The sequence below is a fragment of the Sclerotinia sclerotiorum genome, genomic scaffold (genome assembly GCF_000146945.2).
Source record: "Sclerotinia sclerotiorum 1980 UF-70 scaffold_4 genomic scaffold, whole genome shotgun sequence".
Lineage (NCBI taxonomy): Eukaryota > Fungi > Ascomycota > Leotiomycetes > Helotiales > Sclerotiniaceae > Sclerotinia > Sclerotinia sclerotiorum.
This window is the reverse complement of record NW_001820832.1, coordinates 1,222,602-1,248,942: the sequence shown is the minus strand read 5'-3', so window position 1 is coordinate 1,248,942 and position 26,341 is coordinate 1,222,602. Positions and strand designations below refer to the sequence as shown.

The 26,341-nt window shown below is 41.2% G+C and overlaps 12 protein-coding genes across 12 annotated transcripts; 4 read left to right on the top strand and 8 right to left on the bottom strand.

Moving 5' to 3' along the window:
• Positions 1-2,889: 2,889 nt before the first annotated feature.
• Positions 2,890-4,111, bottom strand: SS1G_03565 (hypothetical protein; the record flags this gene model as incomplete). Its single annotated transcript, XM_001595426.1, has 2 exons — positions 2,890-3,030; positions 3,080-4,111. The coding sequence occupies 2 exons, from the start codon at positions 4,109-4,111 to the stop codon at positions 2,890-2,892; spliced, it is 1,173 nt and encodes a 390-aa protein (XP_001595476.1).
• A 947-nt stretch (positions 4,112-5,058) lies between these two features.
• On the bottom strand, positions 5,059-6,697 carry SS1G_03564 (hypothetical protein; the record flags this gene model as incomplete). The annotated part of the gene is made up of 5 exons (XM_001595425.1): positions 5,059-5,540; positions 5,590-6,038; positions 6,090-6,528; positions 6,585-6,629; positions 6,685-6,697. 5 exons carry the CDS (start codon positions 6,695-6,697, stop codon positions 5,059-5,061), a joined length of 1,428 nt encoding a protein of 475 aa, XP_001595475.1.
• A 333-nt stretch (positions 6,698-7,030) lies between these two features.
• Positions 7,031-7,684, top strand: SS1G_03563 (hypothetical protein; the record flags this gene model as incomplete). The annotated part of the gene is made up of 3 exons (XM_001595424.1): positions 7,031-7,416; positions 7,472-7,571; positions 7,625-7,684. The coding sequence occupies 3 exons, from the start codon at positions 7,031-7,033 to the stop codon at positions 7,682-7,684; spliced, it is 546 nt and encodes a 181-aa protein (XP_001595474.1).
• A 281-nt stretch (positions 7,685-7,965) lies between these two features.
• SS1G_03562 (predicted protein) lies at positions 7,966-8,439 on the bottom strand (the record flags this gene model as incomplete). Its single annotated transcript, XM_001595423.1, has 1 exon — positions 7,966-8,439. One exon carries the CDS (start codon positions 8,437-8,439, stop codon positions 7,966-7,968), a length of 474 nt encoding a protein of 157 aa, XP_001595473.1.
• Positions 8,440-11,143: 2,704 nt separating this feature from the next.
• SS1G_03561 (hypothetical protein) lies at positions 11,144-12,651 on the bottom strand (the record flags this gene model as incomplete). The annotated part of the gene is made up of 2 exons (XM_001595422.1): positions 11,144-12,417; positions 12,486-12,651. The coding sequence occupies 2 exons, from the start codon at positions 12,649-12,651 to the stop codon at positions 11,144-11,146; spliced, it is 1,440 nt and encodes a 479-aa protein (XP_001595472.1).
• A 255-nt stretch (positions 12,652-12,906) lies between these two features.
• Positions 12,907-13,407, top strand: SS1G_03560 (mitochondrial 37S ribosomal protein YmS16; the record flags this gene model as incomplete). The annotated part of the gene is made up of 3 exons (XM_001595421.1): positions 12,907-12,930; positions 12,991-13,022; positions 13,095-13,407. The coding sequence occupies 3 exons, from the start codon at positions 12,907-12,909 to the stop codon at positions 13,405-13,407; spliced, it is 369 nt and encodes a 122-aa protein (XP_001595471.1).
• A 252-nt stretch (positions 13,408-13,659) lies between these two features.
• On the bottom strand, positions 13,660-15,236 carry SS1G_03559 (hypothetical protein; the record flags this gene model as incomplete). Its single annotated transcript, XM_001595420.1, has 5 exons — positions 13,660-14,095; positions 14,151-14,325; positions 14,393-14,478; positions 15,036-15,079; positions 15,156-15,236. The coding sequence occupies 5 exons, from the start codon at positions 15,234-15,236 to the stop codon at positions 13,660-13,662; spliced, it is 822 nt and encodes a 273-aa protein (XP_001595470.1).
• A 675-nt stretch (positions 15,237-15,911) lies between these two features.
• Positions 15,912-18,309, bottom strand: SS1G_03558 (hypothetical protein; the record flags this gene model as incomplete). Its single annotated transcript, XM_001595419.1, has 5 exons — positions 15,912-16,124; positions 16,175-16,768; positions 16,830-16,969; positions 17,023-17,751; positions 17,814-18,309. The coding sequence occupies 5 exons, from the start codon at positions 18,307-18,309 to the stop codon at positions 15,912-15,914; spliced, it is 2,172 nt and encodes a 723-aa protein (XP_001595469.1).
• A 593-nt stretch (positions 18,310-18,902) lies between these two features.
• SS1G_03557 (hypothetical protein) lies at positions 18,903-19,037 on the top strand (the record flags this gene model as incomplete). Its single annotated transcript, XM_001595418.1, has 1 exon — positions 18,903-19,037. The coding sequence occupies one exon, from the start codon at positions 18,903-18,905 to the stop codon at positions 19,035-19,037; it is 135 nt and encodes a 44-aa protein (XP_001595468.1).
• Positions 19,038-19,286: 249 nt separating this feature from the next.
• SS1G_03556 (mitochondrial 54S ribosomal protein YmL10/YmL18) lies at positions 19,287-20,275 on the bottom strand (the record flags this gene model as incomplete). The annotated part of the gene is made up of 2 exons (XM_001595417.1): positions 19,287-19,878; positions 19,971-20,275. The coding sequence occupies 2 exons, from the start codon at positions 20,273-20,275 to the stop codon at positions 19,287-19,289; spliced, it is 897 nt and encodes a 298-aa protein (XP_001595467.1).
• Positions 20,276-21,036: 761 nt separating this feature from the next.
• SS1G_03555 (hypothetical protein) lies at positions 21,037-23,047 on the top strand (the record flags this gene model as incomplete). Its single annotated transcript, XM_001595416.1, has 3 exons — positions 21,037-21,114; positions 21,180-22,844; positions 22,913-23,047. 3 exons carry the CDS (start codon positions 21,037-21,039, stop codon positions 23,045-23,047), a joined length of 1,878 nt encoding a protein of 625 aa, XP_001595466.1.
• A 2,087-nt stretch (positions 23,048-25,134) lies between these two features.
• SS1G_03554 (predicted protein) lies at positions 25,135-25,867 on the bottom strand (the record flags this gene model as incomplete). Its single annotated transcript, XM_001595415.1, has 2 exons — positions 25,135-25,750; positions 25,857-25,867. The coding sequence occupies 2 exons, from the start codon at positions 25,865-25,867 to the stop codon at positions 25,135-25,137; spliced, it is 627 nt and encodes a 208-aa protein (XP_001595465.1).
• Between the last annotated feature and the right edge of the window lie 474 nt (positions 25,868-26,341).

The following is a 26,341-nucleotide window of genomic DNA, read 5'->3' as shown; positions in this document are numbered from 1 at the left end:
TTGATGATTTTATTTCTGGGTTTTTGATTTTTGATTTTTTGTGGTGGAGCGTTGTTGTTCTTTTGTCTGTTGCTATGCTGCTGTTTGTTACTATGCTGCCTTCTGTTCCTGTCCTGCTGCTGCCGATGCAAGAGAAGTCTACTTGTAGGATAAATGCGTGGATTCGAAAGCTATGATATGGGAATGTGGAAACAGCGGACATTGCACAGAATATTTCTCTGTGGTCAATTGACAAAATCATGTCTAGTACTCATATAATCATCTATCGCGATATAACATTTAGTCCCGCGAATTATTTGCTACTATACCTCCTTGCTTAGTATAGTTTCGAAGGAGGGAGTCAGCTTGCTACGTTTTTGAGTCTATGTAGAAGCATCATTACATTCTCGCGTCTTTATACCAGACGAAGTCGATTCTGTATTGATAGTGGTCTTAAGAAAGACAATATCTATACCAATCATCATGCCATTCATCTCAATACAAATTACATCCTATACTCAACGTACTCCATTGCTCGAATTTGCCTGCCTATTACTTAATCGCTTAATCCCTTACATCTATATAATTTATCTCCTTTCTTTTCTACACATCCATCTCAACTCTCAAGTTTTCAAAGTCGAAATTCACAAGACGACAAGAGAAAGACAAATCCTTACTTATAACTCATCTTGCCATTTGTATCAAGAACTTCAAACAGTGTAGCACTTCACAAATATAACATAGCACTCTCAGACATTTCACCCCGAGGTATTTACCGTCAGTTTGGGCCATACATTTTTCATATTTATTATTTTCTATTCCTCTTTCTAACTGTCAGATTTTTGGTCATTTCCTAATCCCTCACTCACTCACTCGCTCACCAATTTCTTCAAATTTACTTACAAATCTTATATTTTAAAGCCCAGATATAATTACATAACTATATTCAATCCACTAAAGATCAACCATGCTCATCTCAACCCGTCATCCAAATCTGCGTCTTCCTGGCAGTTTTCATTATCGACTTATTAGACTTGATATATCGCATAGTTATTTGGAAGTTGCTATTGATAGAGACGTTGAATATAGATAGATGAGATCAGATAGGATGGGACGTCGAGGAGGGAAAATGGGATAGAAATGAATATGAAGGAATTAGAAGAAAAAATTAAGAACCGAATAACCTTAATGAAAATTATGATATTCAGCATTAAAGTACTTGCTATAAACATCATTTCATTTTTGTAAGATCCTAACATTTATATCTCCTCTCATTCACCACTATCCCTCACCTATTTATTCATTCCATGCCATTCCTCCACCTCACTTCGCTCTATTACCATTCACTTTATTCTATTCCTGATATTCACTACTATTCTTTCCTACCGTCTTGCAAATACTCACCCTACTGATATATACAGCTCTCCATTCCATCCTCCCTCCTAGTCCTAACCTCCTCCCCTGAGTAATTCTTACCCTATCAAATACACTAATTATTCCACTATGGATACTTAATCAACCAACACCCTCGCCACCCCTATTCCGTCTAGTTTATCTTACTCCTACATTGCTTACCTAAGCCTCATTAATTACTTTTTGGGGGTTTTACGGTTAGAGGGTTAGTGGAGGAGGAGGTATAGGAGGAGGTATTGATTGATATAAATCTATTATCCTGTCACGATTCATTAATTCACGTGACCTCGAGGACCTTTTGGACCTTAGGGTCCCAAGGGTCCTCAAAAGATGATATAGGGTATATAAACATTCATTTAGTCTCGTAGTTAAGGAGCTTTGTGCTCAACTTAGTTATCAATTAGTTTACCTACATTCTACTTGATCTAGTAACGACTTCACTTCCAAATGAAGACCAATGATAAAGCCTTAACCCACAACTACCAACCAAACGAAACCTTAGACAGCCGCTGCCTCCAGTATAGTATCGTTACATATCCTTCTCCTTCTCCTTTCTATCAACTATCAACCAACAGCCTCCACCACCTCAAAAGAATAAAACCTTATAATCAAATTTAAATTTGAAATAATAAATTTTTGTTAAATATTGATTTTTCTATAAATTATATCAATCCTTTATATATATATATATATATTTAAAAAAAAAGATATTAAAAAATATATATAATTTTTCTTTTCAAAATATAGAATGAAAGAACAAAATAAAATAAACTTAATCAAAAAGAAATATTAAATCAGATCAAATCAAATTACATTATATATTTTATAATCCAATCCAATCAATAAATATTTATAAAGAAGACAAGACTACTTCTAGACATTCTTTTATAATCGATTCCCTCCTCATTGTTCTCCTCTCTCTTCTTCCTCTTGATACCAAGAGCCAAACCTGAAAAATGACGCAAAGGCATACTCACACACAATATCCGTCACCATAAAAATATTATCGTAATTACTTCATTTTGCTATTCTACTTCACTAATGTACACCTCTGCCCATTATGTCCAGAATGAAAAAAAATGTGTGATACATATGAATATATCGCTCTTGGAATGTCAGAGAATTTTCTCCATTCACTTGCTCTTGTTCTCTATCCATTCCAGACCTTTACCCAGATAGAATTTCTTTCCATTGTTCTCCATGCCTATTGACACATGTTCCGCGCCCACGACCTTGATTTATTCCTCCATTCTTTCCCTTTCATTAACGCCCCAGTATAGAGCACATAATGATATAAGCCAAGCCCAAGCCCGCCTTGTAGAAATCAACGGAAACCGCCCCAACCAATCGATACTCCTGTAACTGATGCTAATGTTGAAACTCCATGACAGTGATGTCCCTAATATGATAATTGATGAAATGCCATCCCGTCGATATTGACCAAAAAAAAAGGAATCGCCTAACCATCCTGGCATCGCGGGGGCCGAAATTTTGATATTACAGGAATATGCCCACCCATTTATCCTTATTTTTGACGACCGATTCACAGTCCTCAACTGAACAGAGGATGTTCTTGCTTCCACGAAAGGAGGATAATTTTTCATTCGAGCGATGTTGATAGCATTTATTGCAGAACACCTAGTTTCTATTAGTGATGTTTGATTGAGATGGAATAAGTAAAGCTTACATGACCACAATCTTTGACAACCCAGAAAGGATGTTCTTCTCTGTCTTTTCTACTAGGTGCCCCGCGAGACTTCTTTGCCATTGGCTCATCACCATCCTTTCTATGAATTAATTCTTCTTCACAGCTTGGGCAAATCGCAGTATCATTCTCTGTAGGCGACCTTGTAAATCCATCTCCTACTGGCGGAGGTGGAACATGTTCAGGCTTATTTTCTTGCAACGCCACTCTTCCATAATCCATAACATTCGGCATAGCTGGGTAGCCACCCAAGAAAGGCATTCCTCCCACAAGTTCATCATGATTGAGGCCCATTAAATTGTGAATGTTCATGATAATGTCAGCGCCATTTTCGTAAAGAGCTCTCATACCACCAATGGCACGCTCACCAACAGGGAGGTGGCGTTCTGGCGGCGGCCTTGCTGGTCCCATCTGATTTTCATTGAGAATATAAGTGCCGCGAATCGTATGAACTCTTATTCCCTCTCCATATGGAGGAGTTATTGATGGTGGTTGTGGTAGTCGGCCACGGGGAGGAAGGGGTATAGAACGTTCTCGAGAATGGGTTATAATGATAGTATCATCCTCATCATCATCATCATCGTCCGCTGTAAGATCCACAACCTGCTCTAATCTTGCTTCACTCCTCCCTAAAGTCGGTGGTGGTCTCGGAGAAGGAGCATTAATACGAGCTGTGCGACGATGCGGGGCTGGAGATGAAGGAATATCATCTTGGTCTGATGTTAAATCGATAATGATTCCGGAGCTAGCTGCCGACCGGCGTCGAGGAGGTGGCAATAAATCTGCTTCCATTTCTCCCGAAGCCCTAAATGATCGTGAATGGCGACTGGATTGATCTGAAGGAGAATTTGGTGTTCGTCCTCGCTGTGCTGGAAAGCGTCGTTCTCGAGAAGAAGAGGAGGCAGTAGGAATATTTGCCAATGGTGCAAATATTGGAGAGGAGTTTCCGAAGTTCGAGGGTCTTTCCCGAAATAGTACTGGTGATGATGAAAGTCTTAAATGCGACTGGGACATCTCTAGATGAGATCGCTTTGAGAGGATAGAGAAATGTCAGTAAAGAAACAACTAGATATTCTTTCTATTCACCAAAGTAAAAAAAAGTGAACATTGGCTCCTACCTTACGATTCTCTCGAGTTCCTGTCAATTCATTCTCCATAATCAAATGAAATTCCCCGGTAGCGGCAAAGGATCCTGTATCCTGTACTTTCGATTGCTCTGTGGATAAAAAAGGAAAGTAAAAACTTTTGAAATCTTGACAAGATCCTTTTGTTTGATGGATCAATGGTATAGAATCGAATGTATTCCCTTTGTAGTGGGGTGTTGTGTGTTGTTGTTGTAATAAGATGAGGTTCGATCGGAGCCCAATTTGATATGAATGGTATTGACCTAGATATGAATAAGCGATCTTAGTTCATTTCTTTATCGGTATGTATTATCAACCTCTTTTATACGGGCACTCGGGATACTATAATCTCCCGGAGAATTCAATTATATATCTTTGTTCTAATTCGACTGGTATAGAATTTGTTATATAAGATTCAATGACATTAGTATTATAATCTTTTATAAATGAAAATTTATTCTATATTAAAAAAATATCTTTATAGTTGATAGTTATACTTATAGTATGTAGAAATTGTATTCGATATAATATAATAAATATTTATCAATTTATATTCTTATCAACCCTTGAACCTTTGATATACCTAGGTCCATAGGAAGGCATTACTACAATTTCCAAACTTTCAACATTTATCACTCGCAAATTAAAATTCTGACTTCAAGTGCAGGTCGGCATGTGCCATCAATATTGATCATTTTGGGCCTTGCGAATATGCTTCTCTCTTAATATTACAGTAATGTGAAAAAAAACTCGCCAAGTTTCTTGTTCTTTTTCACATCGTCAAACGACCAAACTCCCATGATATTCCCACCCGATCTCCATGTTTTGAAAACTCCATCATTCAGGAGCTACACCAAGAACCGTAACAACTCCCTCATTATTAACGGTGATTAAACTCTTCGCCTCCTCACCCCACTGCACTGCAGTTGCTGGCAAAGCTAAGCTCGTAGCATCCGACCAGGATTTTGTAGATTTGGTGTATTGAGAGATGGTAAGCCCTCTTGGTCCCGAGGCTGCCAAAAATTGACCCGTGTAATCCCACTGAATAGCATCAACTGGTCCACCAATTTCTAAAACCTTTGCCTCTGCAGCCTTTCCTTCTTTTCTGATGTCAAAAATCACAACACTAGTAGATCCTTTGGCAACAGCGGCAAACCATATACCATTCTCAGAAAAGGCGACATCCTGGACAGGCCCAACTATTTCGAAATTTACACCAGCACTCTCACCCGTCTTAACATGGAATAATTTGATTTGGCCATCAACACCGCCGGCCGCAAAAAGATGACCATCTGGATGGAAAGCCGCCGTTTTAAGTTCTATCAAATGTTAATAATGGACACTTGTAAAGTTCCAATGCCGACATACCTGAATCTGTATAAATTTGAATGATTGCCTTCTTCTCAGCCAGATCATAAAATACAAAGCTCTTGTCGACACCAACAGATGCTAGAATTTCACCGCTCGGATGTAATGCAAGAGCATTGACTGCACCAGCATGCGATGTAAATGTATGTTCTTCATCCCCCAACAACTTTACAACTCCATTTGCAGTGGACACAATAGGCATGCTGCTGGAGAAAGCAGCTCCTGTGACTGGACCTCCGACCTCAAACGACTTTATGATCTTTTGTTGCGTCAATGAATAGATACCTACCTCTTTCGATCCACCAACGATTAACTTGTCTTCATTCTGAGCGAGTGAAGTGCATCCAGGGTATAAAGGTTCCGAAGTAGCAGCGATCTTAAATTGGCCAATATCCTCCGCGGTAGCCCATCCTTTTGGAACAGGTCGCTTTCGACGGCTTTTGGAAAGCCTATAATCTGATTAGCAATTAATCTCATAACTCTTTCGTCAAAACTCGTACTCAGCCTGTGTAGCATCGACCAGATTCGCCAAGTTTTCTGGGAGGCCTTGAGTATCAACCTGCATAGCATCACCATTTCCAGAATTTCCAGCTCCAATTGAAACCTTGCTTAACGCATCTCTAGCCTCATCTCTCTCCTTCGTCAGCCGCGCAATAACCCTCACGGCTGCATCATGTTGATATAATGCTGTTGACAACTCCTGTCGAGTCTGATGTAATTGTTGTCGTATAGTGAAGCTTTCCAACGCTAATGCATCCCATTCGTTTTGGAAAGTAGAAAGGAGAGAAGGAATCGATGTGAGAGTCGGAGGTCGAGGAGTAACGATTTTGGCGGATTTGAGGTCGATTAGATCTGCAATTTCGAGATCTTCCCCGGTAACTGGATCTTTATGATTTTCTGCAATATATGATTCAATAAGTCGTTTTTCGAAAATGTTGCCTGAAATCTGTTATTTTAAATTCATTGACAGGAAGGTAAGTTGCTTTCCAACTTACCTGATTTCGATGAAGCAACAGGTTGCAGTGGAGCTTCTCCAGATACTATAGAAAGTCAGTCGCAAGTCATAAATCAATTCTGAGAGCTCTTTAAACTTACTTGAGCACAACATGTTGATTTGAGTTGATATGGGGTTTAAAGCTAGAAGCTCACGGCGCGACCCGACAAAAAGATATTTTGAGGTCGCGACCAGCTGCAGTTGGGCTAAGCTACTTTTGGATTAGTTTGTATCTCCAAAAGCTCCCGGCGCCGGCCTTGTGGGGAATTCAATATTCATTTGTGACTTCATAGAAAGATAGATACTGTTGTATTGATATATGTTGATATATGTTGATATATATTGATATATATATAAATCACCTGCAGCTTGCTCACATATTTTCTTGAGTAAACAAACAATTTTTTTGTTAAATCTTATCCTCAATCTCATTAAAACCTTTTCACAATGAATTCCCTACCTCCCATCGCTGGACTTCCCTCCCTGTCCACTATTGAACGATCCAGTGTCCTCGACACTTTATTCGAGCCATGCATTGCTCTTCATACACTCTCTGTGGATCTACTTCATACCACGACATTTGAATCTTACCATGATCTTATCACAAGTGTCGGTGTTCAACTCATTGAATTATCAGAAAGTACATTACCAAGTGATAAAGAGTGGCTAGACAAGATTCTTGGTTCTCATCCTAGACTAGGCGAGAAGAAAGTAGATAGTCTACAATCAAAGGCTGAACAAGCTCAATTGAATACTGGACCTACTGAAGAAGCCGAGAAGTTAAAGGGTCTTAATGAGGAATATGAGAGGACTTTTCCAGGTTTACGATATGTGTACGGACGGACCTCTTGCCTACAGTAGATAAGCAAGTGCTAATCATGATGTTAGTGTTTTCGTGAATGGGAGATCGAGACCTGCGATTTTTGAAGATATGAGAAGAAGAATATCCAGGGGAGATATTGGACTTGAGAGAAAGGAGGCTATTCAGGTAAGACGTGTGTGGGATTGGAAATGATTTTGTAGCTAATTTAATGGATACAGGCAATGTGTGATATTGCAGCAGATCGCGCCTCAAAACTCCATACTTTAAAAGCAGTATGAAAAGTCTTTGAATCCAAGAGATTTGGCTGCATATGCTTATCCTTTTTTTGTTATTTTTGATCACCCTACCATACACTCGCCCACGCCATGACTTCGACCATTTTCTAAAATTATTCAAGATTGCCTCCAATTTAAGGTCATTTTAATCCTTCGAAAAGCAACTTCGCTCCACGAAAATGGATAGGTCCGAACTTTCCCCTTCTTTTCACGTCCTGTTATAACCCCTGAAAAATACCTCCTAGTCCTCTCCGTCGCGTGTCGTAACCCACCAGCAACCTCATTTACGAACCCCCAAGACATACAAAATAGCTGTCATGCAATCTGTCCTCCTTCGAAATTTCCATAATCTTCTCTCCCTCTGGCGGACTCTGTGGCTGCTCCTGCATATCCTCCGGTGAAAGACCATCAAGTGTATCCATATACTCATAATCATTTCCCTCGCTGGTCGGACACATAATATTGAAATCACTATAAATTTCCTTCTCACATCCATCCTCCAATTCATTCATAAACATATCATCTTCAGAATCCAGAACATCGTAGTTCGATCTTCCAAGCGGACTCGGCGGCAACACAAATTCATTCCACCTTTTGTTTTGTTTTTCTGTCACCTTCACGATCTCTTTCAAATGTATGCCCACGTCCAATTGTAATCTCTCCTCCTTCCGCTCACTCTCACTCCGACTCCCACGACAAACACTTGGGACTTCCTTTGCGCCATGTATCTGCATCTGCATCTGCATCTGCATCTGCATTTGCAACCTCACCCTATTCAATATTGCAATTTTCCTCAAAACATTCTTTCCACTCCCAATCCCAATCTCTTTTCTCCCATGTTCCCCAAATTTCCTTTTCCCTCCTAACAAGAAATTTTTTGCACAACCCCCTCGATATGCAATATTTATGTTAGTAGCAGGCACAGAAAAAGGCCGGCTTAATCGTGATGTAACAAGATGAAGACGTAACCTTCTTTTTTTCCGACCTTCCTCGACGGAATTCCCTTTACCATCGACGTCTGAAAGGGCTCGCGCACGTTTGTAGCGGTAGGGAAGTGATGCAGGTGCAAAGGAGGGGAAGGAGGATTCGGTAGGGGGATTGGCGATGAGTTTGAATTGAAATGGTTCTTGAACTTGGGGATGGAGTGGGATAGCCATAGGGTGGTGAAGTGGTACCATATCCACATTCATTTGTATGGTTTCTGATTTGTAGAAAGGATTGAAGGAGAGGCCCAATCAGAAGGATATCTTCTTCATTTCCTCAAGGAAGGAAGAAGCATAGGAGTAAGAATTGAATCAGTCATTTGGTATATGCTCTGCTGGTTGGTAACAAGAACCAACTTGACATCTTCTGCTGTATCGCTCCGTCGAGTCTCAAATATCAATCAAGTAAAAGTAAAATAAATCGTATGAGAAATTGATCTTAAAAATTAAGGGTTATCACATACCATCATATCACAAGCAAAAAAATAAAAACAAAATCACAAACCACAAAAATACAGAAAAAGTGAGCCGCCATTTATCACCCCATTATGGACATACACCTCATCCACCTCACCTCACCTCTCGTACAACCTCTCTCTCCTCTCCTCTCCACAAACCAAAACAATATCAATCCATCCTAGTCCATTCAACCATCCATCCATTAATCTCCCGTTCTACAACACAACCTCTCCACATTCGCACATATGCATACACACATACACCATACATACACACATTCATACATGCATATATAAACATTTGCGGGGAAAGGTCATTTTCCAATCCTTTCCCATCGTTCCCATCCCAGCTGAGCACCAATGACAATACTTTCTTTTCTAAACTTCAAGCCCAGCTCAAGCCTAGCTAAAGAGGCTTGGAGAAGGCTTGGAGAAGGCTTGGAGAACCCTGTTGCTGATGCGATTTTGGGATCACGAGGGCACTTACTTGCATATAATTTGCTTCGTTGCTTGTTGCTTGCTTGGTTGCTTGCGCGCATGAATGGATGGGTGGATGGGGTTGTATTGTATTATAGGTTGTGTTAGTTGTTTAGATGGTTAGTTAGTTAGTTAATCAATTAGTTAACTAGGGAGTTAAAAAGAAAGAAGATGTACTCTATAGTTTCTAATGAGAGAGAATGTCAAGTAAATCGGGAATCTTAATTTAATAAAATTCTGATATAGATTTATATCAATTGATATTCATATAAGAAGGTATATATATATATACATCCATAAAATATTAATAGCTAGGTGCCTCATAGATAGTATATTACCCTCAATTCTTTTGTCTATCCTTCTCTACCTTGAAAACAAAAACATATCCTAACCCAGATATTAGGTATTATATCCCCTAATCCTCGTTCTAATTCTATTTCTCATTCTAGAAAAACCAAAACTCATCTTGCGATTAAAGCGCTTATCTAAGATAGAAAGTAGTTTAATTTATAATACTTAACCTACCATCTATCTATCCAGCTCACCCAATTCGATTCAATACAATTCAACTAGATCCAATCCAATTCAGCTCAGCTCCAGAACCATAACCATATACATCCATCCATCCATCCACATCCATTCACCAACTTACCACTACCCATCAATCCAAAATCCAATCAGTCCAAAATCCAATCCAATCAATCCATCCGCATACATACATACACATCCCCAGAAATCACAGAGGAAAAAGGTAGGTAGGTAACCCATACACAACCATTTTTCCCCCTCTCCCCAAAGAAAAAGAAAAACAAAAGGAGTAAGCAGTAAGTATTGAGTACCTATCCAATTCCATATTGATTATTCCAATATTTCAATATCTCAATCTTGAAAATGGAAAGATTCGCATCTACTACTTCATACTCCCTAGAACTAAAACTTACAAATACTACTCTGTACAGTAATTATCACACCCTAGATCTCACTTCACCTCACTTCACCACTTCTATACTCCCTCTCCAACACCCATACAAACATCAACATCAACATCAACATCAAATTAATACGTACCCGAGTATAACCGCACCTTATGACACACACAGCACTCGAGTATATCCTATCGATCCGATCGTAAATCCCAAAGAGGCAAAAAGGCAATGAATGCATTATGCATCTATAACTACATAAGCATAAATAACCATACCCCTAACCATAACCATAACGGTACCAATCGCAAAAAATTCGATATTGTACCAGCTGGTCAGGGGAGTATGTAGTATGGGACTGGGAAATTTCCGGTGCTATGTTATTGTGGTCGATGCGATGAATGGATGGATACTACACTATCTAGGTAGGTAGATGGACGGGATATCTAGATCTGGGGTGTTTATTGGTGCTTACTGTAACCGCACTGCATACCATCTATCTACACGAGGAACCATCTATCCGAGATGCCGAAGAGAAGAGAAGTACGAAAGATAATAATGTTAAACTTTTTTTCATTATCATCTCTTAGTTCTATTTTTTGTTTTTGCTCAACTTCTGTTCTAAACACTAATTGTCTTGAAAACATTAAAGTTCTCTCCTGTTCCTACCAATGCCCCAGGAATCTGTGGATGCCAATGTGCTTCCTTAACCTTAGCCATGTAATGCACAAACAAAAGTTGTGGTGGTACATCATTAACACCACCTGTATCTTTACTCTCCTCATCATCCAATTCTACAGCCAAATCCCAAAGCGTCAAGGTATCATCACCAGCAGCTACAGCCACGATACTATCATCCGTAGGATGCCATTCTACACTTGTAATTTGTTCTTTGTGGAAATTGAAACTGGCGACTGGGGTAGGTTTAGATGGTAGAGAGTTATTTGTAGGTTTCCAGTTTCGGAGATCCCAAACTGCCCAGACTCCATCGTCGGCCCCAGAAGCGAGGAGATGAGATGTTTGATGTGACCAGGACATGACGTTAACATCTGTCTCGCTTACTTGGACTGTAAGAGCTGCAGTTCGACTTTTACTTCGTACATCCCATACTTTGATTGTACCATCGCTAGATGCGGATGCGAAGACATTCTTCTCAGAAGGACTCCATTGTAATTCTTCGACACTTCCAGTATGGCCTGTAAATGGACGTGAGTCCACTGCCCAACCTTCTCCAGCAGTTCTTGTAGTGACATAAATTTTACCATCATTATCTCCTGTTACCAACTTTCCAGTAGATATCAGAGGAGACCAATCAACGGCATAACCTTCCGATTTGTGCATTCGAAGAGTAGATAGAGGTTTGTTTTGTTGTGCAGTGATAACAGTGCCGGGGGTATCAAAAGAGGATAAATGAGGAGTAATATCGTGAATAAGAACTTGACCGGATTCGCTCATTGAAGCAGTCAGAGTAGTAGGAGGCCGCGACGAGTCAGACGCGGGTGTCTGGTGGGAACGTATTCTGTTTGTTGTAGCAGTGAGGGGTATCGAAGCCGATTCGAGGATAGGATCCGAGTCTTCATCTTCATCTTCATCCGAGTCTTCCTCGCCCTGTTCCCTCTCCATTCTACTTAATCCACTGAACTTCATAACCATCAATTGATTTTCTTTCTCCCGTTTACTTTCTGCCTGTGTTCCTGCGACTGCATACATAGTAGCGGGGTATGTTTTCCTGTTGTCGCCCAAACCATCCTTAAGTATATCGAAAGAAAGACAAGGCCAAGGAGTACTCAGTGCGTGAAGCATTTCGTATGTGGAAAGATCGGGGGATAATGTCTGTCCTGGTTCTAATTTATTCCTACCAACTATGAAAGTTTGTTGATCGACTTCCATGGCCTCTATAAGCATGTTAGTAAACTTTCCAGACATGCGCACTTGAAATTGCTTCATAATTGCTTCTACGAACCTGCTTCTTCAGCCTCTCTCTCAGCATCAGGTCTTCCATCAACACCTGCTTCCAAAATCTCATCTTCACTCTCGTACTCGTCCTCAAATTCGTCCTCAAATTCTCCCACCCCATCATCTAACTCTGGTTTCTCTGGCCTCTCCCCTGCCTTTAACGACAGGTCCATGTTCTCATCTTCAGCTGGGCGTTTCGACATTTTGTATAATTTCGTCGTAGATAATTTTTGTCTATTTTTGTTGTAGATAATTTGCGACGCCTCAAAAAAATTATTGAATAGATTGTGGGGGTTTTCTTATCGACAATCACAATCGCAATATTTTTTTATTCATAAAGTTAGCGTCGGCGAATCTAAATTCCGGTTGATTTGAACAATCTTGAGTCGAGACTCATCAGTATCAAAAATTCGAATGTAGCCACCAAGATGTTGTATGAGCTCGTCGCAATTGTAAGTTCATTGCCAGAAGATAGAATGCATCAAAAGGACATATAATTAACAAGTCTCCAGGTCCGACCCGGCAACCTCGTTGAGGTCAAAGAGTAAACCATCTTTTCCCTTTCCCCTCCTACCCACCTCAAACATCAGGGCTAATTCCTCATCTTCAACTACAGAATTGCCCGCACAGCTGGATCCCTCGTCCTCAGATCCGGTGGTACCATACGCGGTATACGTAACTGGGGAATTTCCAGTTTACCTAAACGAACTCGCAAACATCAAGCACAATACCATGAGGGACATTACTTTGTCATGAGATATGACGCCTCCAGCAAGACACAAGATGATGTACGAACGACCCTTGGATTAGATCCACGGATGATCAAGTTTAGTTCGGTGAAATTGGGAGATGGAACATTGGAGAGTTTGAGTAAAATTGGTTCGACAATTCCTTGGACAATGAAAGAACATTTGAAAGAGAATAATTGAATGGGTGGCATGGTATCATTTATACTGTATGTGTAGGCGTCAGAAGGGAATCCAGTCAATATTTGCATGCCGCCAGGGTATGAGGTTAAATTTATATTAAGGGAATGAGGTCTTGGTACTCTTCCTCACTTGCTTATGTGGTGTCTGAACGCCAGTCTTGCTACCTAGAACGCCATTGTGCAAATCAGAAATATGCTTCGCTGCAAGAGAAATAAATAAAAAGTGTCGGTTCTAAAGCTTCATCATGCCTTCTCAATCAGTCTCCATTGTCTCTCCAGCTTCCGGATCGCCCCTGTTCTTCTTCACCCATGCTACAAATTCATCTATGACGCTTGGCCATGCTCCATCTTCGTTCCAGAAACTCAGACTTTCATCCTCCATTGTCTTTGCATGGAATTGATACGTTTGGTTCCATAGATCTTTGTTCACACTCTTCTTCCAGTTCTGTCCGAGAAATTCCAACCATAATGCGATCCAATTCGTCGAAGCAGTCTTCCATTGCCTTCCTGGTGCATTGAACAAGAGTTCCCAATATACACTGGCAAGTTCTAATGAGAGGGCTTTCTGCCCTTTTTCACGAGCACATACAAAAGTGTGTTTGTATACTCTCTTGAATAGCTCTGAATCAGTCGCCAATGACGCTACGGCCTTCGAAATGTGTGATTTTTGCTTCGGTATCGTGTCAAGGCTTTTGGTTAAATGTCAGCAGCCGAGTGTAAACCAGTGTGAGCAGGGGTTATTACCCAAGCTTCTTCCATCCTTCAACAAAGCCCTCTTTAGACATCTCTCCTATTGATGGCACTTGAATGATTTCACAAGGGATAAGAAATTCAACACCTTCGAGATTGACACCCAAATCATCCCCAAAATACTTCATAGTGCCATCGACACCAACCATGTTAACATCATCACTGAACGCTAAATTGCCAATATTCAGCTTCTTTCATATTAAACTAATTTCGGGGAGAATGTGCAAAGTACATACTGCGGTAACTCTCGAAAAGCTTCGTTAAAGTCTCCTTTTCCTTTGCTTGAGCTGAGGGAACGGCATTATTATTTGCTTGGAAGAAACTGTTATGGTTGAAATGTCAGGATGGATCAAATATTTAAGCTGTAATATGAGCTGGAAGAGCTTCGACCATGAAATCGAACCGTCGACACCAAGCACTGATGATAAAGGAGAGACCAGAGGCTTTTGGCCAGAAGTGCCGTGTGCGGTTGAAGGCAGAGGATCACTTTGAAATAACTCCGAACAGAATCGGGCATATCCAGACCACAGAAGGCATAGTGAAGTGGAGTATCGATGGGTTCAAGTTGAAGAGAGTCCTCTGGACCGGTAATCCTCCAACGTATTGGTGTTTGATGAACGAAGTAACGGATAGAAGCAGATGCCCGGAAGTATTTCCTATCCTTGTCCTCGTGTGTATATCCGCCCATCAAACTTCATGTATAGTGACAGATTTGACCAGTCGTAAATGCCCCAAGTAATTCCCAAAGATGCCATCGAAAGTCCATGGTCATATCAGAAATCGAGAGGATCGTAGATCGTTAATCGAGAGTTGACCATAAGACTCGGTATTCGTCCTGCGCAGCAGCTGCTAGCTATATGAAGTAAAATGTTCGCTCACCTATCGCATGCTGGCTCTAATCTCCAGCTTGTTCCTTTGAGGAGCTGCAAGATCAACAACTATTAGCATGTGGTTCATTTGTTTACAGTGTGAGAAGAGCTTGAGGCAGCATTCACTCACTCTTGTGCCAGTCCTTTCTGAAACGCCAGTAATTTGCATGAACTCATTAAGCATAGAACGCTGCAAGCCGGTTAGAGGCATGTTGAGAGAGTTGGTAACTCCGACCTCTGGTTTTGGGTTTATTGAATTGTCTAGAAGAAGATGGCGGGGTTTCGATGTTAAGAATACCTGTATGGACTTTTGGTCCGGTCTTATTACTCCCGCAGCCTAGCGCAATAAATAAAGTTTATGGGTACAGTAGTAGTAATCTTAGAACTTCATGTTGAGATAAGAGAGTTAACCTTATCATAAGCGATATTTGTTCCATGTTTGATTTTTGACAAAAGGGGGAGAAGGCTCACTACCTAAATACCTAGTGGGTAATTTATAAAATTTTCACGAAGGATTTACTTATAAAACTTATTCTGAATTTTTTGAAGGTATTATTTCTTTCAATCTAGAATTCTCTCCCTCAATTTGTACAGTTTAATTAGTTATCTGATATACTTTGAATGATTCTGTTCAACTTTGAAGAGGTTGGTCACTTTAATCACAATTGGTATTATTATTTTAAAGCATCATTACTGGCCCTTCATATGGACTTCACCACATACACACACCATGCCTCTTCCCATACCAACATTCCAAACAATATTTATGTATACAAGTAAAATTGACGCTTTGAGTAAATGAACCCCTCCGAGATGAATGCTGCTAATGGTATCAAGTAAAGTTTTCAAAAGGACGCAATGAAAAGCAGCCGCTATGCACTCCCTCCTAATCCGCCCCAATCTGTACACCATCTAGCTCCTCTTCCAATTGTCTCCAGTTATGCGCTTGAAGCTCCGAGTACTTCACACGTTCTTGTGCCCAATCTTGATTGAGTCGAATGATATTGTACTGTGTTGATTGAAAGTAGATGAGCTCATCTCTGATGCACTCTTTGATAAATATCCCTCGTGCATGTTGAGCCACAATGGATTCCTTGTCCTACAAATCATTAACTTCTGTGAGCTTGAATGAGTCTGTGAAGAGCTTACTTTGATAATGGCTTCCGTGACCTTCTCAATTTCTCCTGGCTTGACCATATTTTCTGGCTTTGATCTTATTGTGACTAGTTTATTCTCGTTGTTCTCGATCCTACGTTCTAAATATGGTATGTTGTCCTTGTCATAACGATCCCGGCGGTCGAATAAATCTCTCATGCTGACAAGCGAATCTCGTTGTCTCTTCAGATCTTCTAAAGCACCTTGGTCCCAGGCTTTAGCCTCATCTTCAAGAATACTTTGGCTATTGGAAAGATGCTTCGCGGTAGAATGGAGACACTCGTTCAATAATGGCACATCGTTAGTGTCGATTGCGTAGGTGTCTTGAGAGACATCACTGAGTGATTGCAAACACAGCGCCATGCGTAAATGATCAGCAGCAAGCCCTTCATTGCGTTTGGCGAGACGATCCATGAGATTACACATGTTAACATAGGCATCTGCAGATCTTCGAATACCGATCCTAGTCTGAGCGAAGAGATCGTTCAAAGTGGGTGGCAGGGAATCTTCGAGTCCTGGAGGTAGTGGTCGCCCAACAAATTCCTCCTGAACAGATATAGTAGCCTGCTTTCGCCAAACAGCAAGCTCCTGATGCTAATTAGCCTGTACTTAGCAACGATATATGAAAGTTAAAGAAGTGAATGCTTACGGTTGGAACAGTCAAAAACATTATGACCAGCTGCTCTTGACTAAGAACTGGGTGCCTGACAAGTGCATTGGAAAACCGTGCTAATCCCCTCCTCCGTTTCTCCATAAATGAGCTTTCCGCAGCCAAATGGTTTCCATTCACTAAAGAAAACTTCTTGTTAGCAGTGAAAGTTTCCTTTGGTTGTTCAGCATACCTGCGACTCTCTTTGGCGGCAAAAGTGGTAATTGTCTGAAAGGGTATCGCTTTTGTAAGCAATCTAGTAGCCAGACAAAATCGCTGTATCTTCTCACAACCTTACTTCCCCTACGAACAGAAGAGACTTGATAGTTGTGATGTTGAAATAGAAACATTCCCTCTTTCTCAGCTAACAAAGTGACGACTATGTTTTCTTCAACTCCGTTGCTATTCACACGACCGCCACCAAAGGTGCGGGCTGGTGGAGCAGGTTCTTCAGGTCGCTCCCCTTCTCCACCATCACCACCAAACCCACCGCTTCCACCAACTGGGGCCGCTGCCAAATTATTGAAATTTGGATTCGGGTTATAAGAGCCCCATCCCCCACTTGCAGGCTCTGTAGGAGCAGTTCTTGATTGTTGATGTCGATTTTCATTTGATCCACCAGTAGAAGCAGTTGTAAAGCCACTTGTAATTCTCACAGGTTCGCGTACTCCGTTTGTCGGCGCTCCGTTCGATCTGGGACTAGCATGAGTATGGCCTTTATGAAGAGCCGGGCTGCCCCAGGGATCAGCTTCGGGAAATTCGAGGGAATCCTTTCGTAGCATTCGAGATTGTTGTGGCGAAAATGAGCTAGGGACAGACGGCGGACTGGTAGGTCGTTCAGAAGACTTCGCAGCTAACTCATCCGTGGTGGAGGACCCAAAGTTTGAGGTTGATATTGTTGTCAAGCTTGTAAGCTTGGGCACTGGGAGATCTGCGCATTTATCGGATTAGAACAAGCGAAATCAATTAAGAAAAAGCACTGACTCCTTCGTCGCTCATCTACGCCATCAAGTGTAACATCATGAACGTCTTCCTCTTCCTGAGCCAAACCGATCAATGCCAATAGTACATTGACCTCGTTCCGCTCTAGATCTTGAAGCTGCGTAGTAGGGGCAATGATCTTCGAGATCCAACTCGACTTATCGGGACTTAAATTTGCAGCATTTAAAAGTTTTGCGATGCCGGTTTTACTGAGCTTTCCGTTAGAATCGTTGCCATCCTTGAGTACATCGTCAAAGATATCAATGTAACTTTCAGGCACGTCAGATGTTGGAAGGAGAGTTTTCAACAAGTCTCCCCGATCTAGTCTTTTTGGCACTGATGTATTCCATGGCGAGCCTCCCGAGACATCGTCGTCATCTGCGAACAATGAAGATTTGGATCCTGGTGTTGAACTTGGTTCGTCGTCGAACAGCGATAATCGCGACTTCGGAGGGTTCGTTGCTTCGACAGGATCATCGGGCTCACCAAATAGAGACATTGTACCAGCAGTTATCTTGAAATGTATAACTATGTACAATAAGTCAAAATGGAATAAATCGGTATCGCACCGTCGTTATCATATATGATTGTTTTAGGGACTTGGAAGCTTACAAGCTCCAGATGCGGAAAGCTTGGACATGCGATCTCATGTAACCGCGCATATTTTAGTGTGTTACCTAGGTGGGACTGCGGAGGTATGGACCCTTTATTGACAGGAAACCCAAATGAAGAGATTGATATGGATTTCGGAAAATTATCAAGATCATTTCGATAAAGTCCATTCTACGTCACAAAATAGTACATAAATTTTGGATTTAGCTTCAACTCATTAGTGTAGTCACGTTTATACAGCCTGTGGTGAGTGAAGTCGTTTAAAATGTGAGCCCCTTTAATTCATGCAAAAGCTCAACGTTGACCTTTGCTATTGATGATGTATGGATTTGCAATGTTCTATAGTGGTTAGGCATGGAAGTATCATATTTACTCATATTTTTGGTGGTGTAAGAATGTTCAATTTGGAATCTCAGAGATGTTTCAAGTAGAAGAGTATGATCCTGGAGACATAGGCAACATAAGATTTTACAATTCTTCATGTCTGTTGGTGCAAAAGCAGTTCGCGCGGGGCATCCTTTCGAAACTTTCCAAGTTACTACAAATGCATTGCACTTTCATTTCTTCGCCATACCTGATCTAGATCCAAAGCTTCGAGCCATACCAGAACTATAAATGAGGCTGAGACTCAAGCATCTTGGTCTGTCTTGTTCTCGTTGAATCGTGGTATGATATGCCGGCAGAGAAATGGGCATAGTTGCGAAAATCGGAATGAATTAGCGCCGTCTGCTGCCTTGACGCTGAATTTTGAAGGTCGGTAAGACAGAGCAGAAACTTCAGCCTACTATGAACTGCAAACCACTGTTTGATTCACCCCAGAATGCGACACAGTCGTTCCATGAACTTAATATACAATGGCATCGTCTACCAGATCCTGTTCTCCCTCGCCGCAGCAGCTGTACCTGTTTTCTTCGACTTCTTTTGGAAACTTCCAGTTCGAGGAGCTCTAAAGAACAAACTTGGTCCTTGGCCTTCCTCCACTTGATGGCTTAAGTATCCCCTATGCGCCGGATCTCTGTAATATTCAATATCTTTACGACTCGTGGGATCAGGTAAGCGGTACGAAAAAGGTGACGCGGCAGAAACGGCTGTGAGGATTGGTGAGTCGCTGACTAACTGGGCGTCGATTGCTGAAAGTGGGACGGAACTGGAAACAGATTCGCCTGCCAAAAGTCTCTTAATCGCTGGTTTTGTGTAGAATCTGGTTGTAACTGTTCCTCCAATCGCCTCCACTGCCTCGATTGCCGCTGCCGAAGCCCGTGATACCAGGAGATTGATTGGTGTCTTCAACTCCTCCTTCCCCCTCGCTAGTAGTTTTACACCGTCCTTCACTCCGTGTAAACATCGAGAATCTGCCAACTCCTTCAAAGTAATAGGTCGTGTGGGATCGAGTCGGCCCTGGTCAATCCAATCTTGTATGCGATTAAGATTTATCGGGGACATGTCAACGGAAAATCTGAGAAAGATATTAGTCTTGATCTGGGATGAATACTTCTCGGAATGAATGGTCAATCTCAATTGGGCATAGAAAAAGTGAGAGATTCATACTGATTCTCAAATCCCCTCACACCATGAACGACGTCTTGTGGTGTTTGACCACCTTGGAATCGTGCTGGTACTTTTCCATGCTGCTTCTGACCCTTGTGACCACGTCCTGATGTCTTTCCCTTGCCTGATGACGGACCTCGACCTTTTCGTATACGTTTATTATATGCCCCAGGATTATCCGACAATGTTGCAAGAATCGAAGCGCTCCGAGCTTGCATAAATGGCGTAAGAAATGCGGCCAAAGGAGTGGCCAACGTCGGCGCTGAGCGACAATACGCGGCGAGCGCTGATAATTGTGGAGGCATGATTGTTGTAGAGGGAGGAAGAAAAGTGAGTAAGCTGTGTGTCTCGAATGGTATCAAAATCGAGCCTCGCTATGAGTTTCTGAGTGAAATTTGTTGGTTTGCTTTCTGATTGGACGTTCAAAAGTTAATGCTGCTTTAAGCTTTTGAGATTGTATGAGAGCTGTGTTTCGTCAAAGTTCCAGCTAATTGGATGTTTAAATTGTTGCTGCTTTAATTTACTCACCTCGAATTGACCCGAATTGAGTTGTCTTCCCGAGGGGTTCTAATCAAATTCTAGGCATTTCATCCCTGAAGATAGCCTGAAATTAGAATCGAGCTCCGTTAATTTAAGCTTCTTTCAGCGTAGAAAAGTTCCATTTTCCACTTTTAGTAGATCAGATCAGGGGGGGGAACCTTATCAGACAGACCAAATCAATAAATAATCAACAACTAAACTGACCCAACCAACATTTGAGGAATCGACAATTTCTCTTCTCCATGTTGTAACCCATAACTTCATCACACAAACTACAAGATACGAGTTTCCAAAGAAAGTTCTCTTTTCTAATGGCCTGAACAATGCTTTTATCATTTAGAATACTTTTATGACACACCCACTTCTAACATATTCGAATGCGCGCATCAATTCTATAACGACCTTATATTCATAAACTTGTGAAGGTACACCTCAATTCGGCACCATGGGACTTGATCGCGGGCAGCGGCGGTTTATCCTCTTTCTAGTCGTCACTGGCATTATAATCCTCCTTTTCAATCTTTCCATGATCTCTGGCACAGATGTGCAATCGAATGTGAAAAAGATTCCTATACCAGGTTTGAAAAATAAGCCGCAGTCTGATGTTAGTATCTTCTGCGCCTCTACGGAAACAAACTCCCCTGACTTGGCTAATTTTGTCTTGTGTAGTCCACAAAATCGCCCTCATCGCATCAAGGTCAAGAGGTGGTGGGTGTTATTGCAGACCAACATCCTATAGCTGCACTTATGAAAGAGGCTGATGAAGCATTTCGAGTTTATGACGAAAGCAGATCGAAAACTTTCAAGGAGACAGTTTCAAAATACAGAAGGAAGTATGGAAGGCATCCACCGCCCAAATTCAAGGAGTGGTATAAATATGCTCGGGATAGGAAGATCTATAATATTGATGATTTTGACCAAGTTATGGATGACTTGCGTCCATTTTGGGGAGTCGATCCCCCTATTATTCGATCTCAAGCGGCACATCTCCATGCCAATCATGATGACGGAATCTCCGGAATTCATATACGAGCTGGGAAAGTCTGGAAGTTGAGCAATGAAAATTGGAGGGCAGAGACTATGCAAGATATGATTAAGCCCTTTGTCCAACACTTGCCAGACATGGATATTGCCATGAACAGGTTAGACCAACCACGGCTAGCGATACCATGGAATGATTTGCAAGCTCTCCTTGCCAATGAAACTGCAAGTAGACTTATGTTGCCGGAAGCTGTCGCTGATTTCACTAAAAATATGTCTGGACTGTGGCAAAAGGGGGCATCTCTCTTTGATGAAGGGAAGACTGAACCTCTATTGAAAGACCCAGAGTGGTTCAGAGCACCTGGTCAGCAATATATGTTGATTGCAAAAGAAGCCTGCCCACCAGAATCTCATGCCAGAGGGTCAACATCTCAATCTGCCGCAGAGGCCACCTATAAAATTCCAGAGGGAGGATTTATTACAAATTTCAACCTTTCTTCTGATCTCTGTACAATCGGCCCTGAAGTTCAAGATTTGCATGGGTTTTTATATGCAAGCAGCACAGTAACGGCCAGTAAGCTTCCACTACCTGTATTTGGAGAATGTAAAGTGAATATCAATAATGATATTCTTTTTCCTGCGAACAAATACTACGAGTATGATGATGTTCGATATGCCTACAGCCCGGCAGGTGACGTAGGATGGGACGACAAGGAGGATAGTATGATTTGGAGGGGTGTCACTTCTGGTGGGACTAATACGGCAGAAACTTGGAAGAAGATGCATCGTCAAAGACTAGTTTTACTCACCAACGGCACTGTTATGAAAGATACGAATGTGGAGATTATGGCCATGGATCCGAACAATCCAGGTACATACAAATCTTACGGCCAATTTCAACCTAGCGAATTCGCCACAAAATACACGGATGCGGGCTTCACGGAGCCCGCTTCCTGTGTACCAAATTGTAGCTTTTACGATGATGTCTGGACTTACAAGCCTGGTGTGGAACTTACCGACCAATTTAAAAGTAAATATCTCATCGACGTTGACGGTCATTCGTTCTCCGGCCGTTGGCACGCATTTCTCAAAAGCAAGGGACTTGGTATTAAAAGTACCATATTCAGGGAATGGCATGATAGTCGGTTATTTGCATGGAGACATTTTGTTCCATTAGATAACCGATATGACGAATTGTACAGTATTCTCACCTATTTTATTGGATTGGGAGATGCAAACTCGAAAGGCAAAGATGGAAAGCCTTATGTACAAAGACATGATTTCGAGGCGAGAAAGTTGGGAAGACAAGGAAGAGAATGGGCGAATAAAGTTTTGAGAAAAGAGGATATTGAGGTGAGTTTAAACCATCATTTGGACGCAAGTCATAGTGGATGGATGGTGCTAATCGAAGCAAAACGTAGATCTATCTTTTCAGACTTCTAATCGAATACGCCCGTGTAATTGACGATAATCGCAATACGATAGGGTACTCTGGGGATGGTAGAGAGTTGGACAATTACGATGATCAAAATCCATTTCCAGAGCAACTTGGGTAATGAGGAAAATGAATTAAAGAGAGCATTTGCATGAGCGTGGCGTTTAGGAAGGGTTTTTTTTATTTATTTTTCGTACGGCAGGAGAAGCGAGAACTCAGGGGCTTTGGAATGGACGAATAATACATTGTATATCAAACGCGTATATTAAATTTATACGTCAATAAAATCGATGGAGGGTGGCACTTAAGATCGATACCTCCTGAATTAGAACTATTCTTTTAATTATATATATACTTAGAAACAATTCGATGACTTGAATAATAAGAATAGGAGAGTTATAAAAGACTAATTGATAAAATAAATCTATTTCACCCTGGCGAGAAATTTTACACAAGCTACCTACTCGAGTACTCCGTAATATCATGAGACTACAACACCACTCCTCTCTCAGAAGAGAAAAAAGGATAAGAGTGTATACAGCGATTAGTTTTATTCTATATAAACACTCATGAGATAAACTCTTATGTAATCTTATATCATAAAGAATAACATAACATAATATAGTGTTATTCCAAGGAACGTTACTAGGATTTTGCTGTTGAAGCTCTTTAGTGTTGATGTTGATGTTGTTTGTTTGAATTATGTGCTGCTGGGGCTGGGATTGGGATTGGGATTGTTTAGTAGTTTTTGGGAGGGGGAGGGGGAGAGGGAGAAATCTGAAGTATTGTTTGGGTTTTGGTTTGGGTTTGATTTTTGGTGGGTAGTTAGTTCGTGATCATAATTGATTAGTGTTTGTATGTTTGTATAGGGTTTGTGTGGGATTTATATTTGATGGGTAAATGTACTCGAGTATAGCTGAGGATATTGAGGTGAGTTGATATCTTGGTGGGTATTTATTCCTATATTGGAATCAATACATTGTATCCTAATTCATCTTGAAGCTTGTGTAATGGCCATGGGATTGATGATTCCTTGCATCATTACTGACAGTCGGACTCGCGAATTTGTAATCTTACTTTCTACAATCCTGTTGTATGAAGAGGGTGTATGCTATATATATGATATATATTACCCTATTAAACCCTTCCGAATTATACCTATATATATATATACATATATACAACTAATATAATTACAACACAAGCCCTCCCCCCCCTTCAAAAATCAAAATATAAATAGAAAGAACATAATCACATCACAGTATTGCAATTGCAGCCCCAACGATAGAAAAGATGTGTCGAACTGCCTGTCATTCAGATGATATATATCAATTTATTATCCACTGACTATCTGGTATCTTATACTATACAAGCTTATACAGTAGGAGAATAGGTACTTAATGATTATTTAGCTCGAATATTAAGATATATTTGTAATCTTATCTTAGTTGAGTCAGATTTGCAGTGAGATGAAATTGATATTGATATTGATACTTATCCTAGATCAGCGGAGGATATGATAGGATGTTCAATGTGACTTTGGGGGGTTGTGAGTAGGAATTATGATTAGTTGTCGGGATCATTAGTGGTTTGGATGGTATATGCTAACCTGAGCTATTTTGACGAGAAAGAAATATAATACAGTATACACCAACATGCTTAGGGAGTTACACATAAATTGAGAACTAGTATCGTGGACAAGATTATATTCGCTTGAATGATATGATATTTATCCCACAGATTGCTCAAGAGCGTAATATGAAACTCATTGGGACGATTTATGGTCCATCCATATGCACCTCCACACCTTGAAATTGGTACATAGATAATCATGACGAACAAAATGATGTAATCAACCATAAGAGAATTGAGCCTCTCTATAAAAAAAAACAAAGTGGTATCTTAAAGCAAACATCAACGCCATCTTTTTCCTCCGAACCACTGTAGACCAAACCCTGACATATTTCCTTGCATTATTGCCCCTTCAAATCTCTCCCAGAAATGCAAAATATAGAAGCGAGTAAAGAAATTCTATGCAAAAACGACACGACATTCTAATCAGCATGCAAGATTCTCCCCTTATTTATCGCCTTCTCCAGTCTAATCCACTCATCCGAATCCCGTGGGGCACTAGAAACCCCATGAGCACCACAAAGATGGGCTCTCAAATCATCTTCCCTTGTAAATATCGTCTCTTTTTCACATCCTTCAGGACTGACCTGTAGCCACAATATCCCATCTAGGAGTCCTAGACCTCTCTTGGCGATTTCTCACTAGCATTTTAGCGATTTTTTCCACTCGTATACGAACCTCGGATTGTTCGAGATATGCAGATGTTTGTTCTCGTATTGTTTTAAGCGTCATGTTTTCCTTTTTATGAACACGCCACTCTCCAATATTTATACCACCGGGGCCGCCGTCGACATTGAGACGCTCATAGGTACATCGACCTGAGGTCATGCTCTTCACGTGTTCATGGACGCGCTCCGAGTCGGTAGTTGTAGCTACGATGTATTTAATCATTTGTCGATAGCGCTTTATGAGTCCACTATTCTTCTTGGCTATCGGCGAAATCTTTGTAGGTCGACCAGTACCGATGCTAATTGTGAGGGCGATGGTGCCTTCGCCATGAATTTGCTCGATCTCCTTAAATGTTCGCGAGGTGGGGTTATTATGGCCATATCCCCCATCTACAAACCGTTCGTCGTTGATTTGAGTTGCTTTGAAGTATGTCGGCGCTGCAGTCGTTGCTCGAGCCACCTGCCATATAGGGTAAGGGGAAGCGCGCTCCGGATTGAGTTCTTCAGGGGCGAGTACAAGGAGGCTTTTTGGTGGGATAAGTATATATCTATTCGCCAGCCTTGCTGGTGGTTCGTGCCGTAAAACCCCTTGAGGACAGTTCTCTGCGTTAATGCTTTATCAAACCCTACCAATCATTCATCATTGACACTAAGATTTATCAATGGCGTGTGCTAGAAAATAGAAAACGGCACAAGGGGTTGTCAAAGTCGACACGAAGAGGATTTTGGTGAAACCGAGCAGCGGTGGCTAAATCCTTGAGGACTGCTGTGAAACGATTGGCCAGAGAAAGAAACTAAGCTGGTGTTCAATAGCCTGCATGAATTAACACATGGTGGCAGTTTACGAGGCAGACTGCCCAAATCTGGAAGCAATCTGCCTTCCAAGGCAGACTACGTGAATAAATGATCAGCTTTGACGGGAGAGCGAAACAATGCTAGGATAAATCTGGAGAAAGTGAGATGCACCGGTGACACCACAATATATGCCTATGACCAATTTCTGATAATCTGCCTTGCAGAGCCGCTCAAGGCTTTCACAGAAATCTGGTATATTGTTAGAAGAGTTCCCCTTTCTCCCACGGTCAACATTAGCGATCAATTGGATAGTCAATCTA